The sequence below is a fragment of the Heterocephalus glaber genome, unplaced genomic scaffold (assembly GCF_053883595.1).
Source record: "Heterocephalus glaber isolate CG9 unplaced genomic scaffold, H.glaber_assembly_v1.0 deba00001452, whole genome shotgun sequence".
Lineage (NCBI taxonomy): Eukaryota > Metazoa > Chordata > Mammalia > Rodentia > Bathyergidae > Heterocephalus > Heterocephalus glaber.
In genome coordinates this window covers 3,865,631-3,882,078 of record NW_028258302.1, presented here as the reverse complement: position 1 = coordinate 3,882,078, position 16,448 = coordinate 3,865,631, and the positions used below count along the sequence as shown (strand labels likewise).

At 39.3% G+C, this 16,448-nt stretch overlaps 1 protein-coding gene across 8 annotated transcripts in view; it reads left to right on the top strand.

Moving 5' to 3' along the window:
* The first annotated feature begins 5,343 nt into the window (after nucleotides 1-5,343).
* The window catches only part of Zmpste24 (zinc metallopeptidase STE24), a 53,761-nt gene continuing 42,656 nt past the window's right edge, over nucleotides 5,344-16,448 (top strand). The window contains exons 1-2 of one of the 8 annotated variants that reach the window (XM_087215223.1): nucleotides 5,344-5,510; nucleotides 9,360-9,506. In XM_087215223.1, coding sequence (XP_087071349.1) covers nucleotides 9,411-9,506 — 96 coding nt within the window. In that variant the 5' untranslated portion in view covers nucleotides 5,344-5,510; nucleotides 9,360-9,410. Of the gene's footprint in view, nucleotides 5,511-5,663; nucleotides 6,004-9,359; nucleotides 9,507-16,448 lie in introns of those variants that run through there. The other 7 variants (XM_021263408.2, XM_087215221.1, XM_004851048.4 and 4 more) reach the window with 7 other exon arrangements.

The following is a 16,448-nucleotide window of genomic DNA, read 5'->3' as shown; positions in this document are numbered from 1 at the left end:
GAGGAATGATACAGAATTAGTATCTTACATGGGAGACAGAAAGTAGAGTAAACTAGAAGCAAAATAGAAAATAGGCCAGCTCCTCCCAATAGGGTACACAATATGGTCCAATCTGATGGAATCACTTTCTTCTGGTTCTCAGCTCAGAAAGTGTGTGTGTGTGTGTGTGTGTGTGTGTGCACGCGCGCATGTGCATGTATCTGTGTCTGTGTCTGTGTGATTCATACTGTAGTCATAAGAGATTGATATCAAATATTCATACCTAATGAGTGTCATTCTTTTTCTTGAGAACAAAATACTTACAGTATCCAGGGCATCGATTGAGGAACTTTGGCTGCTTGGTAAGCAGAGAATCAAAAGAGCTTGAGAGCTCTTTTTTCATTCAGGTAAGATGCGACTGTCTACCACTCTAGGGAGGAAACCCTTTATTCACTAAATTCAGTCTTTCTCCACTGGCAGTCTTACAAACAGGCTGCTTCTAAGCTCTCCATTTTAGACTCTACACAGACCAGCCAGAAAGTATGTTATCACTTTCTTCCTGTAAATAGGAACAAGTGTCTCTACTGAAGTAGTCTAAGCCATCTTCTCTCACCTGGATATTTTTCTTTTTGCAGTACTGGAGATCAAACCCAGGAGCACTCTGCCACTGAGCTACACCACAGCCCTTTATTGTTTCAGACATATCTAAGTATCCCAGGTTGGCCTTGAACTTGTGATCCTCCTACCTCAGCCTCCTTAGTGCTGGGATTACAGGCATGCACCACCACACCTGGACAAAAGTCAATTTGTTTTATAACAAAACATTTATCGGTACATTTTAGGCATACATAATGATAACACTTATCATAGGGAATTTGCACCTGTACATGGTACATCCCACCTCTTTTTTCCTATCCTCCCACTCCCTTCAAGCCCTCCCCATGTACAAAAGCTTTGTTTCCATTTTCTCCTTTTTTCACTTTTTTTTCTTGTTTCTTTCTTCCTTTCTCCTTCCTCCCTCCCTTGTTCCCCTTCCCACTTGATCATTTTCTTCCCATTTCCCAATATCTATGATACATTTTGGTCCTTATTTCCACTTTCAGTTTTTCACACCAGAGAAACAATGCAGGTTTAAACACGTGGGTCTGATTTATTTCACTTAAGAATATGGTCTCAAGGTGCATCCATTTATCTAGAAATGTCTGAAGCTCATCCTTTATGGAATAGTAGGACTCCATTGTATAAATAAACTACATCTTCTTTATACATTGATGAGCATTTGGGCTATTTCCAAGAGTTACGTATTACAAACCATGCTGCTATAAACATGGGTGTGTATATATTGCTGTGGTATGATGCTTTTAATTCTTTTGGGAAGATACCAAGGAAAGAAATAGCTGGCTCAAATGGAACCACTAGTTTTAGTTTTTTGAGGAATCTCCACGCTGATTTCCACAATGGTTGTACCAGTCTACACTTCAACCAACAGTGGAGAAGTGTTCCTTTTTCCCCACAGCCCCATCAGCATTTGTTATTGGTTGCTTTCTTGATAAGCAGCCATTCTTTCTGGGGTGAGGTGGAATCTCAGCGTTGTTTTAATTTGCATTTCACAAATGACCAGTGATGTCGAACATTTTTTCATATATTTATTTGCTGTTTCTACTTCTTAGTCTGAGAAATGTCTTTTAATTTCAGATGCCCATTTTTGGATTGGTTCTTTAAATTTGAGGGGTCTGATTTTTTTTAAAGTTCTTTTTAGAATAGCTGGTAGAAAAATTTTTCCCATGCTGTGAGTCGTCTCTTCACTCTGTTGGTGGTTTCTCTTGCTGTGAAAAAGCTTTTTAATCAGATGAGGTCCCAGTTGTTGATTCTTTGTAGTATTTCCCGTGCAGTCTGGATTTTGTTCATGAAGTCATTGCCTACTCCTATGTCCTCAAACATTCTACCTATTCTCTCTTCCAGCAGATTTAGTGTTTCCATTTTAATATTTAGATCTTTGATCCATTTCAATTTTAGATTAGTGCATGGTGAAAGTTATGGATCTAGTTTCAATCTTCAGCATGTGGAAAGCCAGTTTTTCCAGCACCATTTATTGGTGCAGTGAAGGTGTTTGGCTCCTTTGTCAAAGATTATGTGGATATGTCTAGAGTTGGTTTTCCATCTTCTACTCTATTCCATTGATACTCATGTCTGTTCTTTTGCCAGTACCATGCTGTTTTTATCACAGTAGCTTTGTAGTATAATTTCAGATCAGGAATTGTGATACCCCCTGCTTGTATTTGTTGCCCAGAATTGCCTTTGTTAATAGGTCTTTTCTGGTTCCAAATTAATTTTGGGATTTTTTTGCTAATTCTGTGAGATAGGGTGTTGGAATTTTTTTGGGGGGGGGTGTTGGAATTTTGATTGGGATTGCATTAAATCTGTATAACAGTTTTGGAAGTATGGCCATGTTCACTATATTGGTTCTTCCTATCCAAGAACAATGGATATCTTTCCTTTTTTTAATATATATATCCTCTATGATCTCCCTTTTCAGAGTACAGTAGTTTTCAATGTAGTTGTCTTTTACTTCCTTTGTTAGATTGATTCTTAGGTATTACATTTTTTGGATGCTATTGTGAAAGGGGTTGTTTCCCTAATTTCTCTCTTACTGAGTTTGTTATTTGTGTACAGGAATGCTATTGATTTTTGAGTGTTGACTTTGTATCCAGCTATGCCACTGAGTTTGGTTATCAAATCTAGAAGTCTTTTGGTGGAGTTCTTGGGGTCTTCTATGTAGAATATCATGTCATCTTCAAATAATGATAATTTAACTTCTTCCTTTCCTATCCTTTTTCCTTTTTATTTCTTTCCTTTGTCTAATTGCTGTGGCTAACATTTCCAGAACTTTTTTTTGGTACTGGGGATCGAACTCGGGTCCTTGAGCTTGCAAGGCAGGTGCTGGAACCACTGAGCTAAATCCCCAGCCCTCCAGAACTATACTGAACAAGAGTGGTGACAGTGGACATCCTTGTCTTGTTCCTGATTTTGGAGTGAAAGAAAAATCAGGTTCTTAACTTAGAGACTATGCCTGATGGCATTACCTGCACTCTCTCCCTTCCTTACTGCTTCCATTCTTTCCATGCCCTCTTATCATTCCTCAGATATGCTAGATATGTTAAGCACTGGCTGATCCAAAGTCTTTGCATCTTCTGTCTATTCTGATTGGCATTTTACTGATACCCACATGCCTTCTTTTACTTGTGTGTGTAGGGGGGTCTGTGCTCAAACATCAGCTGATCTGAAAGACCTCCCTTGACCATCTTAGGTAAAGTAATGCCTCTCCCACAGACATGCTGTATTCCCCCTTTCTCTGCTCTTACCTCATAGCACTTATCACTACCCCTACTTTTCCTTTGATGTATTTGCTTATCATCTACCATTCCATACACGCTAGTCCAGTAAGAACATAAGCTTTGGGTATTTTGCAGACATTTCTTGAAAGTGTGCTCCAGTCAGTCTTGGTGTTTTGAAACTTCATACCAGCTTTTGGTTTCTTCTCCTGTCTCTTTAGACACATGGATCAGTGCTCTGCTGCCATTCTCCCAAACATGAAGAGCCAATAGCTAACCTTACTGGACACTTATGCAGGCCAATGTACTCTGTGAGAAGCTTTATATACATTTTCTCTCTTGATCCTAACGATAGAAGGACATAGGTACCATTATTGTTTTACTGATACACAGAGGGCTTAAGGAGCTATGTGATCTAACTATGACTGGCACTCAAGCAGCCTAACACTAAACTTGTGTTCTTAGCTACAAATTTTGGGTGGTGAAAGCTTCTGCGAGGCGTGGGACTCACAGAAGAAGAAAAGAAGAATAAAGGGGGCATAGCAACAATGGCCAAGAAAACTTTGAAGATGTTTATTGCTTCATATATTTAAGCTGATAATTAAATTTTTCATTATAAATTTAAATAGTTGCAATAGGTGCAAATCCTGGCAAATTGACATTTTTAGGATAAAACTATTAAATTGCTTATATAAATTATCCAAAGAACCTACATATGATAACAATTAAATAAAAAATACACAAATGAGCTTTTCAACCTTATTTTATCACCTCTAATTTATATTTAGGTTCTACTCTCCAATGAAGTGTTATTCAGAAAAGACAATGTTATTCAGATGTAATATTTTGATGTTTGAAAAACCTTTTATTGATAACTTCTTTGCAATAAGATATATATGTATTAAAGGTTTAAAATTTTTCTGTAACTATGGCTCTATGTGTTGTAATTCTTTTGAATTATAATTGAAATTATCTTTAGCATGTACAGTACTTTGTCAAAATGACGCAACTACAAATTCTGAGCGTATATAAACATAAAAGTAAGATTCTATTGAGAGTGTATCTCAAAGTAGGATGGACAGGGCATTTACACTAATCAACTCATATCTCTTGATGAATATTTCTGACTGCTAAATCAACAGGGTTCAGTTTCTATTCCTTTTTGTTTTTCATACATATCAGTACTAAGAAATATTAAATAGATGAGAATGCTAGTAGTTTTAGTAATGTCAACCAATCCTTTGGTTTCTCTCCAAGTTATAGTGCAAAAATCAAATACTGTTCCTTCATTAACTGACCAATTAATGGGTCCACTATTAATTTTGTTGAAAACAAAAGAACTGGAAAACCTTTGATTTGCAAAAATTTATTATCCTGTTACACTCATTATTCACTTTAAGTGATTTAATTATACTGACTGATTACTCTCAGAGGAATTTAGACAGTATTGAGAAGCCTGAGACACTATCAATTCTAACAGATCTTCAGCATTATAATATCACTGAAATTTAAATGTTTTAGTCGGAGCTACAGATTTAGCTCAATTTATCCGAGACAACAATTATGCAAATTACCAACACCATGCTATCAAATCCATTAACCACATCAGATTTACTTTTGGTTAGAAAAAATTCTGAGCTGGCTTTTCAAGTGAAACAAATTTAACAAGCATTCCAGGAATTTCACGTCTGATTTCCAGGACAGAAATGACACTGCACCTTGATAGGAGTTTCTCTCCTAGATTAAACACGGGCCTCTCATTTCAGGAATTTGTAACCACGCTATCCCAGCCTTGCTCGCAAAAAGCTGCCTCTGACTACACTTGGGTTGGATGATAAGAGACTTGTAAACGAAAATGAACACTACCGTCACTTTCAGCTCTCTAGTATGCCTGGAACCAGAGCGCCCCAATCCAGACCCAAATGCTCTATTAGTAACGTCTCGCTTCGCTCTTAAGACATCCCAGGGATGCACTGAACAGCAATTGCCAGTCGAGACACGATTTTGGGGTCGCTCCCTTGTCTTCCCAGCTACCGGAGGGCGGGGGTGGACGCCTCTCCCCGCCCACTCCGTGTCAGTTCCCGCTAAACCCTTGACTATCAGTTGGTTTGTTCCAGCCAGGGAAAGGACAGCAGATACTGCACCCCTCTCTGGGCAACCCGCCAACCCAAGGGACCCAAGAGAATTGCCGCTGCAGAGGTGAGAAAGCGGAGGCCTCGACAGCAAAGTTGGGTTATGAAAGCCACAACCCCGGGGGGAGGGGGGGAAGGAGTCGGTGGGCCACCGCCCGCGGGCCGGAACTTGGAGCCCGGTCTCCCAACCATTTCGGGCCGGAAGTGAGGAAGGTGGGGCCGGTCCTTCTTTAGCAGAAACTCCGGGGCCTTAAGGCCAGGGGAAGAGTGTTTTTGTGACGCTGCGGATAGCCGGAGGACGTGGGATGAGGGCGTGTGTTAGTGTAGAGGCACTCGGAAGGGACAGACATCGCTGTGACACCGCAAGGACGCTCTGCGGGGACGGGTGTTGGTGTGGCACCGGTGCACGCTGAAGAAGCGGGCGGAACGGGGTGGCCATGGGGATGTGGGCGTCGTTGGACGCGATGTGGGAGTTGCCGGCGGAGAAGGTTATCTTCGGGGCAGTTTTGCTCTTTTCCTGGACAGTGTATCTTTGGGAGACCTTCCTAGCACAGCGGCAGGTGAGCCTTGGCAGGACCCACTGACCCCAGCCCTCGGTCAGCCCTAAGGTAGCCAGGGCCTTGACCTTATGTCCCTTGATGCCTGCTCCGGCCCCAGGGCCAATCTCGACCCTGTAGTCTCTACTGAGCCCCCTAATTTGGCCCAGCGGCGAGCTGTGGCTTTGAGGGGTTCTTGGTTCCGCAGGGAAGCTTTTCGAACGTTAACATGGGACCCAAGCCTGTTTGAGCCTTAGAAAGGGAAGGAAGGGTTACTTCCTCGTCAAGCTCGAGATTGTATTTACTCCAGCTTTTTAGGATCTTTGGTTCCAGACTTGGCCTCTTTTTTCTTTGGTGCAAGACTTCAAAAGGAATTACAACTTCCTCGTGGCAGGGTCAGGAAACCATTTTTAAAAAAGATTTTGCAGTTCTTGTAAGGACTTGCACTATTTTTTAAATCTCACAGTGCATGTATTTATGACTAAAAAGCATTTTATTGTTTTTCATGAGTCTTCATTATTTTTGTATAAAAATATTTAAATAGCTGGGCACGGTGGCCCCAAACCTGTCATCCCTAGTACTGGGAGGGTGAGGCAGGAGAGAGAGAGGTGGAGGACAGCATGGCCAACTTAATGACACCTGTCTCATAATAGAGACTAAAAAGGGCTGGAAATGTAGCTTAGTAGCACGCGGGAAGCCCTGGGTTAAAGTTTTTTTTTTTTTTTTTTAAAGTAGTGAAATAGAAAGTGAAAGTTAAGAGGGGAAATGGAATAAAATAAAATAATTTTTTAAAAAAGAAAGTGAAAGTTACAATTCCCAGGGGATAACCATAGTTAACAGCTTGATAGGTTAGAGATCTGAATTTTAAATGAAAATAAGTTTAATTGATGGTTTTATTGCAGTGTCACTGCTGGTTTGCTTTTCTTAATTTTTTTTTTTTTTAGACAAGGTCTTACTCTCTAGTTCAGGCTACGTAGCACAGGCTGGCCTCGAATTTGTGGCAATCATCTCGCTTTGGCCTCCCCAGTGCTGGGATCACAGGTGTGTGCCACCACACCCAGGTGGTTTGCTTTTCTTAGGCTTATGTTGTCACTGAATTACATACATTAAGTCTCAGACTTAGGAACATTTGAGTTGTAAACTTTCACAGATCCTAATGGAGCTTGCATTAGATATGAACAAATTGCAGAAGTAGCCCTGGTGTCTGCGGGACATTATCACAGTTGCGCTGCTCTGTGCTTACGCACAGTATGGTAGTGTACAGTAGTACAGTGCTCAGTCAGAGCCCAGGACGTCTGGATGCAAAAGGAAAACCAGTGGTGATGTGGAGGGGAGAGTGCAAAACAATATACATTGTATATTTGTGTTAATGGTGTATGAGACTCACTTTGTAGGACTTATGAACAATCTGATTTGTGAATGTTCTCCTGGCACAGAAAATCGTAATCTGGGACTTAACTGTGTGTCAGTAATGATGGTTACGAAAACCTCTCTCTTTTTAATTGCTGGAACTCTTTTTTTCTTGAATATAAGTGTTTTTCTTCTGCAAATTTCTCCTGTCAGTTTGCATTCTGCATGAATCTTTACACTGAAAGTTTTAATTTTTCTCTGTCAATGTCTAAATTATATGTCAATCTACCGTTAGTCCAGTATATTCAAATAGGTATTGAGTTGTAAAATTAAATACTCCAACAGAGCTGTTGAATAGCTTCCTTAGTACAGAATATTGCTAGTCTGTAGAAGATCCCTTTCAAAAAAGTAAAAAACACACAGTACATATGTGATGTCAAAATTGATGGGTGAGATATTGAACATCTGTCTTTAATTACTATTCCATCGACAACTTTTTGGTAGTACCTTTTTGTTGTTTTGTTTTTTGAGACAGAATCTTACTTTGTAGTTTAGGCTGGCCTTGAACTTACTTTGTACATCAGGCTGGCCTTGAACTTACTCTGTAGGGCATGGGCATGGTGGTGCACGCCTGTGGCCTCAGCTCTCAGGAGACTGGGGCAGGAGGATTGCCATGAGTTGGAGGCCAACCTGGGCTGCATGGTGAATTCAAGGCCAGCCTAAATTAACAGTGAAACCCTGTCTCAAAAATAAACAAAAAAGAAATTACTATGTAATCAGGCTGGCCTTGAACTTGAACTTGTGATCCTCTTGCCTCAGACTGCTGGGATTACAGGTGTGCCCCATCATGCCCAGCTCTTTCGTAGTATCTTTACTGAGTAGCTTTAATGCCTTCAGCTTCTATTGATACAATATGAGGTATGATCACAAACTACAGTGAATGTTTAAATAAAATTATTACAGTAGAAGGCACATTGTTATTAATCCCCCTCAAAACAGGGTTCCTTTCTTCAAACATACTTATGCCATCATTCCTGCCACTTTCTGAAGCAGTTTTGGGAGTTTTCTTTTGAGAATGTCTTTTCATGACTACTTTAATGTCCTGAGTTGATTCAAAACATTTATGGCTTTTTTTTTTTTTTTTGGAGTTAAGGTCTCAGTATGTACTTCTGGCTATCCTTGAACTCACTGTGTAGCCCAGGCTGGCCTCAAACTCGCAGTGATCCTCCTGCCTCAGCCTCCCAAATGGTTGGATTACAGGCATGTGTCACCATGCCTGGCTGGCATTTTCTGTCAAATAAAAACATTGCAGTATATCCTTACCTACCTTATTCACTGGATCTGGCGCATGCAACTTCTGGCTCTTGAAGAGCCAGATAATTTGCAGGGATAATTTGAGGAGAATTAATGGCAATGTCTTTTAATACATTTTTAAAAATTTAAGTTGAACATACATTTTGATCATACCTTGTATATTAGGAAAGCATGTGTTGTAAAATCATTATAGAAGATGCAGTTTATTGGGGTTTTTTGGTATTTGTTCCCTGTGTTATGTCCCATGGGCTGGGATTATTTTTTAGAATCTTATGAGAAAAGTGGTGTTGGAGACCTGATAGTTTCTGCTGTTTCTCAAATCTCCCTTAATGACCAACCACAATATCTGTTAATACTCATGGTTGGCAGGTTTACTTCTTTTTCATAAATTAGTTTTTTGTATTATACTATGTGTATCATACAGTGAATAGTGTTCTTGGGATGTTACAACTTTGTTTGACAAACTGGAGTATGATAACAACCTCGACTTTAATTCTGCCTAGTCAGCTAGCCTCAGATCCTCTTGTTCTGGTTTTACCTGTCTGCATCACTTGTTTCTGTGGTTACCGTACTTGACAAATGCAGTATTTGTGTATGTATGAAACATTCTGCAGGTTTAATTGACAAGTTAATGCTACATTAATCACCCAGTGTTTGATCATAAATTCCTATTATAATAAATATTTCACTAAAATGCTTTCTTCAAAATATTTCAGAGAAGGATATATAAAACAACAACTCATGTACCACCGGAGTTAGAACAGATCATGGATTCTGAAACATTTGAGAAATCTCGACTCTATCAGCTGGATAAAAGTACTTTCAGCTTCTGGTCAGGACTCTATTCAGAGGTTGAAGGCACTGTAAGTAATTGACTTTCTTGGAGAACAATCTTTCAAATTGTTTAACACTTTGCAATGCAAGTTTTCAGTTTTGTATTTTTGTGACACAAGACCTACAAGTCCCAGAAGGCTATTTTAACCTTTATTATTGTTAGTAATGGATGTGGAGTAAAAGAGACAGAAACATAACTGCTTAATCACTTGAAATTTGTAGAATATAGTAACTGTCACCTGCTAGCCAGGTATGAGAAAGAACCTATGGGTGAGCACAGTGGAACATACCTATAATCCCAGCTACTTGGGAGAACTGAGGTAGGAAGATCAGAAGTTCAAGGCCAGCCTGGGCAAATTAGTGAGACCCTGTCTCAAAAAACAAACAAACCTGGGCTGGGGATTTAGCTCAGTGGTGCTGTTGCCTGCCTCCTAAGCACAAGCTCCCGAGTTCGATCCCCGGTACAAAAAAAAACACCAAACAAAACAATGGGGGTGGGGGGATATAGCTCAGGATTCAGTCCCCAGTACAACCCCATCCCCTACCAAAAAAAACACAAAAAACCACTATATATTATGTTTTATTTTTATAATAGCCTCCTATTGGTCTTGTATTTACCTTGCATTTCTTTTTCTTTTTTTTTTTTTATTAAATTCTTTTATTGGTACATTGTAGGTATACAACACAATTACATTTCTCATTGGGAATTGTACCTTTACATAATGCATCTTGGTTCTTATTTTTTCCCCATTCCTAGCCCTCCCTTCACCCCCTCCACCCTTCCCTATTTACAAAGACTTTATTTCCATTTTTTCCATTTCTCATCATTTTTCCTTTCCCTTCTTTCCTTTCCCCTGCCCCTCCCGCTACCCTTACCCCTTTGGACCTTTTCTTCCTATTTTATATTTTCGATTATTCATTCTAATCATTGGTACATTTTAGGTATACAATATAATGACATTCATCATTGGAAATTTGCACCTTTACATAGTCTCTCTTGGTTCTTATTTTTCACCCTTGCCCAGCCCTCCCTTGAACCCCTCCATTCCTCCCTATTTACAAAGATTTTGTTCCTATTTTTCAATTTTCTCATATTAATCCCATTCCCTTCTATCCTTTCCCCTAGCCCTCCCACTTCCTTCCCCTTTGCCCCTTTTCTTCCTATTTCACATTACCTATTATACATTTAGTCCTTATTTACACTTTCAGTTTCTCACACCAGAGAAACTATTCGGAATTTATTCATGTGTGTCCTATTTATTTCACTTAAGAGTATTGCCTCAATGTGCATCCACTTAGCTATAAATGTCTCTGATTTCTCATTTTTTATGGCTGAGTAGTACTCCATTATTAAAAAACCACATTTTCTTGATCCAGTTTCCAGCTGATGGACATTTGGGCTGTTTCCAAGTTTTAGCTATTACAAACTGTGCTGCTATGAACATGGGCGCACATATATCACTGTGGTATGATTCTTTTAATTCTTTGGGGAAGATCTCAAGCAGTGGAATAGCGGGGTCAAATGGGACTTCCAGTCCTAGTTCTTTGAGGTATCTCCATACTGATTTCCACAGTGGTTGCAACAGTCTACACTCCCACCAGCAGTGGAGCAGGGTTCCTCTTTCCCCACAGCCTCACCAGCATTTGTTATTGGTTGATTTCATGTTAGCAGCCATTCTTTCTGGGGTGAGGTGAAATCTCAGCGTTGTTTTCATTTGCATCTCTCGAACGACCAGTGATGTTGAACATTTTTTCATGTATTTATTTGCTATTTCTACTTCTTTGTCTGAGAAATGTCTGTTCATTTCAGATGCCCATTTTTGGATTGGGTCTTTAAATTTGGGAGGTCTGATCTTTTTAAGTTCTTTATAGATTCGAGCTAGTAGACCTTTGTCTGAGGAAGAGCAGGTGAAGATTTTTTCCCACATTGTGGGTTGTCTCTTCACACTGCTGGTGGTTTCTCTTGCTGTGCAGAAGCCTTTTAATAAGAAGAGATCCCACTTGTTGCTTGTTTGTGCTAGTTCACGGGCAACTGAGGTTTACTTTGCATTTCTAATATGTCCTTTACATTGCCAAAGGAATCTTTCTGAAGCACAATTCTACATAAAGCCTTTCAGGGGCTTGCCGTTTCCCTCAAAGTAAACTGAAGATTTCTTTGCTTGGTTGATGAGGTCCTCCTGACTTTGAGTCTTTGTTCATGCTGGTATCTCTGCCTGAGGCACCATTCTTTCCGTCCTTCATCTTTTCCCTTGACGTTGGCTAATCTCTACTCTTCCATTGGATCCAGCTGAGACAACATCTGTTTCATGAAACTGTCCCTGCCTCTCAAGCTTGGTTAGAATGTATCACATTGTGTTGAATTTGTTCCCTTTCTTTCTTTCTTTTTCTTTTTTTTATTTTGGTACCGGGGATCAAACTGGGTCCTTGCGCTTGTGCAGCAGGCAGCGAAACCACTGAGCTAAATCCCTGGCCCACATTGTGTTGAATTTGTCTGCTTATTTGGCAGGCTGATAGTTTCTTAAAGAAAGGGTACTTTATGATCTATTCATCATTTTATATCTAATACCTGATACATAATTCAGACATTATTATGATGATATAATAATTCATATTTAGTCAATGAAACAATGAATGACAGGCCATTTTCACTTAGCAAAACAGAGAACTATTCTTAGCTCCATGTTGAAAAAAGAAAGGCTGTGTAGGATAAAGCTATGGGGTTTTTGTAGTCCTTTTTTTATGATCTCCCCTGACTTTTCCTCTGTAGCCTTTTTACAATATTTTCCTAATTGCTGCCTTCATGAAATTTTAAAACTATGTATATATCAGTAGTATTATATATCAGAATATATCTGTACTATGTGTATGCATATTTGTGCTTGAAACATAAGAAAGGTAAGGTTTTTTTTACCCCCAAGAATAATGAAAGTGCATGGTGTAAAGATGTAGAGCAGACTCTAAAGTCTATCGGATTGAGTTTGAATCTCAGCTGAATCTACCCCACCAGCTACATGACTTCAAGCAAGTCACTTGACATTTCTGTGCCTTTGTTTCTCATCCATGAAAAAGTGGTGTTGTAGAAGGGAAACAAGAGATAAAGGAAAGGGGAGGGAGAAGAGGAAGAAGTAATAAGAATTAAGATTGTTATGTACATGTACCAACCCCCCATGATGAATGTAATCATTATGTACTGCAAATATATACTAATAGAAATTTTAAAAGTGGTATGATAAAACTAGGCATGGTGGTACACACCTATAATCCCAGTGTTCGGGTTGCTGAGGTGGGTGTGTCACCATGAGTTTTAGGCCACCCTGGGCTACATAGTGAGGTTAAGGCCAGCTTGAACTACATGACAAGACCTGTCACACACAAAAAAAGCTTAATGGTAGTAATAATAGTTCCATATTCATAGTGTAGTTGTGAGGGTTAAATGAATGTATATATGATGTTATGAATGGTACATAACACATCTTAATTCTTTTTATATCCCCTTCCCCTCTCCTTCCATCTCTTGGTCTTCTTCCCATTTGCAAAAGATCTATTTCTCCATTTCCCAACATTAGTCCTCCAATTTGTATAATTGCTTCATGAAATAAAGATGTTAACTCTGGGTATCTTTGTTAAATGATGATAAAATTGCCTAATTGGTCACACAATTTTCCTTGATAAATATGAGCTATTAAGACTAGTATGGTTAGAAGCCAGGTGTGGTGGTGCACACCTGAACTTCCAGCTACTTAGGAGGTTGAGATAGATGGGATGCAGGTCAGAGGCCAGCCTGGGCAACTTAGGAAGACCCTGTCTCAAAGTAAAAAGGGCTGCTGATGTAACTTGGTGGAGCACTTGCTGAGTATGTACAAGCCCTTGGGTTCAGTATCCAGCACAGCATAGACAGACAGGCAGACAGAATCAGATCCAAGTTAGTAGAAATTATTCTCATTTCCTCAAGATGATAGCAAATGGCAAAGATTTTGGAAGAATTAAATCTTGATATGTTTATGTTTATTTATTGCAGTCCCGAGGATTGAATCCAGAGTCTTCACACTGAGCTACATCCCCAGCCCTTTTTCATTTTTCATTTTGAGATCGGGTTTCACTAAGTTGCCCAGGCCAGGCTTGAATTTGTGATATTCCTGCCTCAATCTCTCAGAGTACTAGGATTATAGGTATACACCACCCCACCCAGCTAATCTTGGTACTTTTAGAAAAATTAATATATGATGTGGAAAATAAAATTGCATTGGCTTTTGGAGTACAGCTATTTCTAGTGGCTAGTCTTTTCAATAATGACCTTTTAATTATATTTTTAGTAATCCAAGGCTGATTTAATTATTGTGATATTGAAGATTAGTATTAAAACTTGATTCTTTCCAATCAAGCCAGGAGAGGGAGCATTTACTGTGGATTATATTTGGCTTCAGTTCATTTATCTGCACATTACTTCTGATAGGGACAGGGCTGGAGTAGGAACTCAGCCTTCAGAGAAAGATGGAAATAGAAGTGATGAATTAAGACACCATCTTCTTTCTTCTCTAATGGTTGCATCTTTTTCCTCTTCTCCTCTCCCCTCCCCTCTCCTCTTCCTCTTGTGGTAGTGGTGCTAAGGTTTGAACCTAGGGTCTTGTGGATACTAAGCATGTGTTCTACCATTGAGCTATACCTCCTGATATTTGCTTCTTTGGAGTTCTTTGACTTACCCCCAGGGCCATGATAAAATTATAGAAATAGTATTTTCAGTCTCCGTGGTGTTGGTAGTATATAATTCTAGGAAAGATGGGCAAGAGCCTGGTAATTGTGGCTGGTGGTTATGGAATGGCTTAGTTTGTTCTAGGAAATGATAGAAGGAGAACATGTGCATAAAGTGAGAGCTTTGCAATATGCTGTGCAGTACTCTTGGACTAAGGCTGGGAACAGTAATAGTCATGATGATTTTCACTTCATATAGTTTTTATATTGTTTTTATATTTACAGCAATGAAATAAAAGGGATAGGGATTATTATTCTGTTTTTATGGATGAGGAAGTAAAGCTCAGAAAAATTAAATGGCTTGCCCATTTAATGGCCAAGTGATGCTCAATTAAGTGGGAGAACTGGGCCTCAAACTGCTCCTCTGAGCTTTTAAAATTACATTGAAGAAACCATTTTTGAAACCCTAAGTACTGCCATTAGTAGCTGCATTATCACTGGATAGGAAGTAAATCTTGTGTTGCTTTGGAACCCTGTTCTTTTTGAAAACAAATTAATTCCTCTTTTATCTTGGTTAAAATTAATAGATTTCCATGTTTAGGTCACAAAGACTTGCATGAGATTAAGCCAGAGTATTTTTGTTTTTGTTTTTTTGGGTCTTTGTTTTTTACCTTAGTGCTATCTATTTGAGGTAGACTAAGCAGAGACCTTATGTAACCAATTATTGGTGGCACTGTATCACATAAACGTGACAAAAAACCAAAGAGAAAAATGTCCATTATCGGAGACAAATTTTCCCTGATATTTCACGGATGTATATAAAAAACCCATTCTATAAATGGAATGACCAGGCACTGTGGTGTGTACTTGTAGCCCCAGCTATGAGGGAGGCTGAGGCAGGAGGACCTCTTGAGCCCAGGAGTTTGAGAACCGCCTAGACAGCAGAGTGAGACTCTATCAAGAACTTGAATGGCTAGAAGTGGACAAAGGCAGAGTAGAAAAGTTCAACTTGTTGCTTCTCCAGTTTCTGTGTTTTTGGATGAGCAATTTCACTTTTTTTGTTGTTATTTTGTTTTGTTTTGACACAAGGTCTCATGTAATTCAGGCTGGCCTTGAACTCACTATGTAGTCCATGCTGGCCTCAGACTTGTGAGGATCCTCCTGGCTCAAGGCATGTGTCATTACAGGCATGTGTCACTACACCTGGTTTACAATTTCACTTTTTTCAGCCTCATTTTAAAATGAGTGTATAATCCCAGCTATTCTGGAGGCTGAACCAGGAGAACTGCACGGGGTTTTTTTGTTGTTTTTTTGTTTTATATATTAATTGGGTACATTTTAGGTATACAATGCATTTACATTTATCATTGGGTGTTTGTACCTGAACATGATGTATCTTAGTTCTTATTTATTCCCCCATTACCTGTGCCCCCTTCCCTATTTACATAGACTTTGTTTCCATTTTTTTTTTCCCTCATAATTTTTCCTTTCCCTTCTTCCCTTTCCCCTTCCCCTCCCACCACCCCTACACCTTTGGACCTTTTCCTATTTCAAATTATCAATTATTCGTTTTAATCATTTTCATCCTTATTTACACTTTCAGTTTCTCACACTAGAGAAACTATTCGGTATTTACATGTGTGTCCTATTTATTTCACTTAAAGAGTATGGCATCAATATACATCCATTTAGCTATAAATGACTCTAGTTTCTCGTTTTTTATGGCTGAGTAGTACTCCATTTTATAAAAAAACCACATCTTCTTTATCCAGTTTCCAGTTGATGGGCACTTGGGCTGTTTCCAGATAGCTGTTATAGCTATTACAAACTGTGCTGCTATAAACATAGGTGCACATATGTTGCTGTGGTACAGTTCTTTTAATTCTTTGGGGAAGATACCCAGTAGGGGAATAGCTGGGTCAGATTGGACCTCTAGTCCTAGTTCTTTGAGGTATCTCCAGTCTGCACTCCCACCAACGATGGAAAAGGGTTCTTTTCTCTCCACACCCCTGCCAGCATTTGTTATTGGTTGATTTCTTGATAGCAGCCATTCTTTGTGGGGTGAGGTGGAATCTCAGTGTTGTTTTCATCTGCATCTCTCAAATGACCAGTGATGTTGAACATTTTTTCATATATTTATTTGCTGTTTTGACTTCTTTGTCTGAGAAATGTCTGTTCATTTCGGATGCCCATTTTTGAATTGGGTCTTTGAATTTGGGGGGTCTGATTTTTTTCAATTCTTTATATATTCTAGATAGTTGACCTTTGTCTGAGGTCCAGCT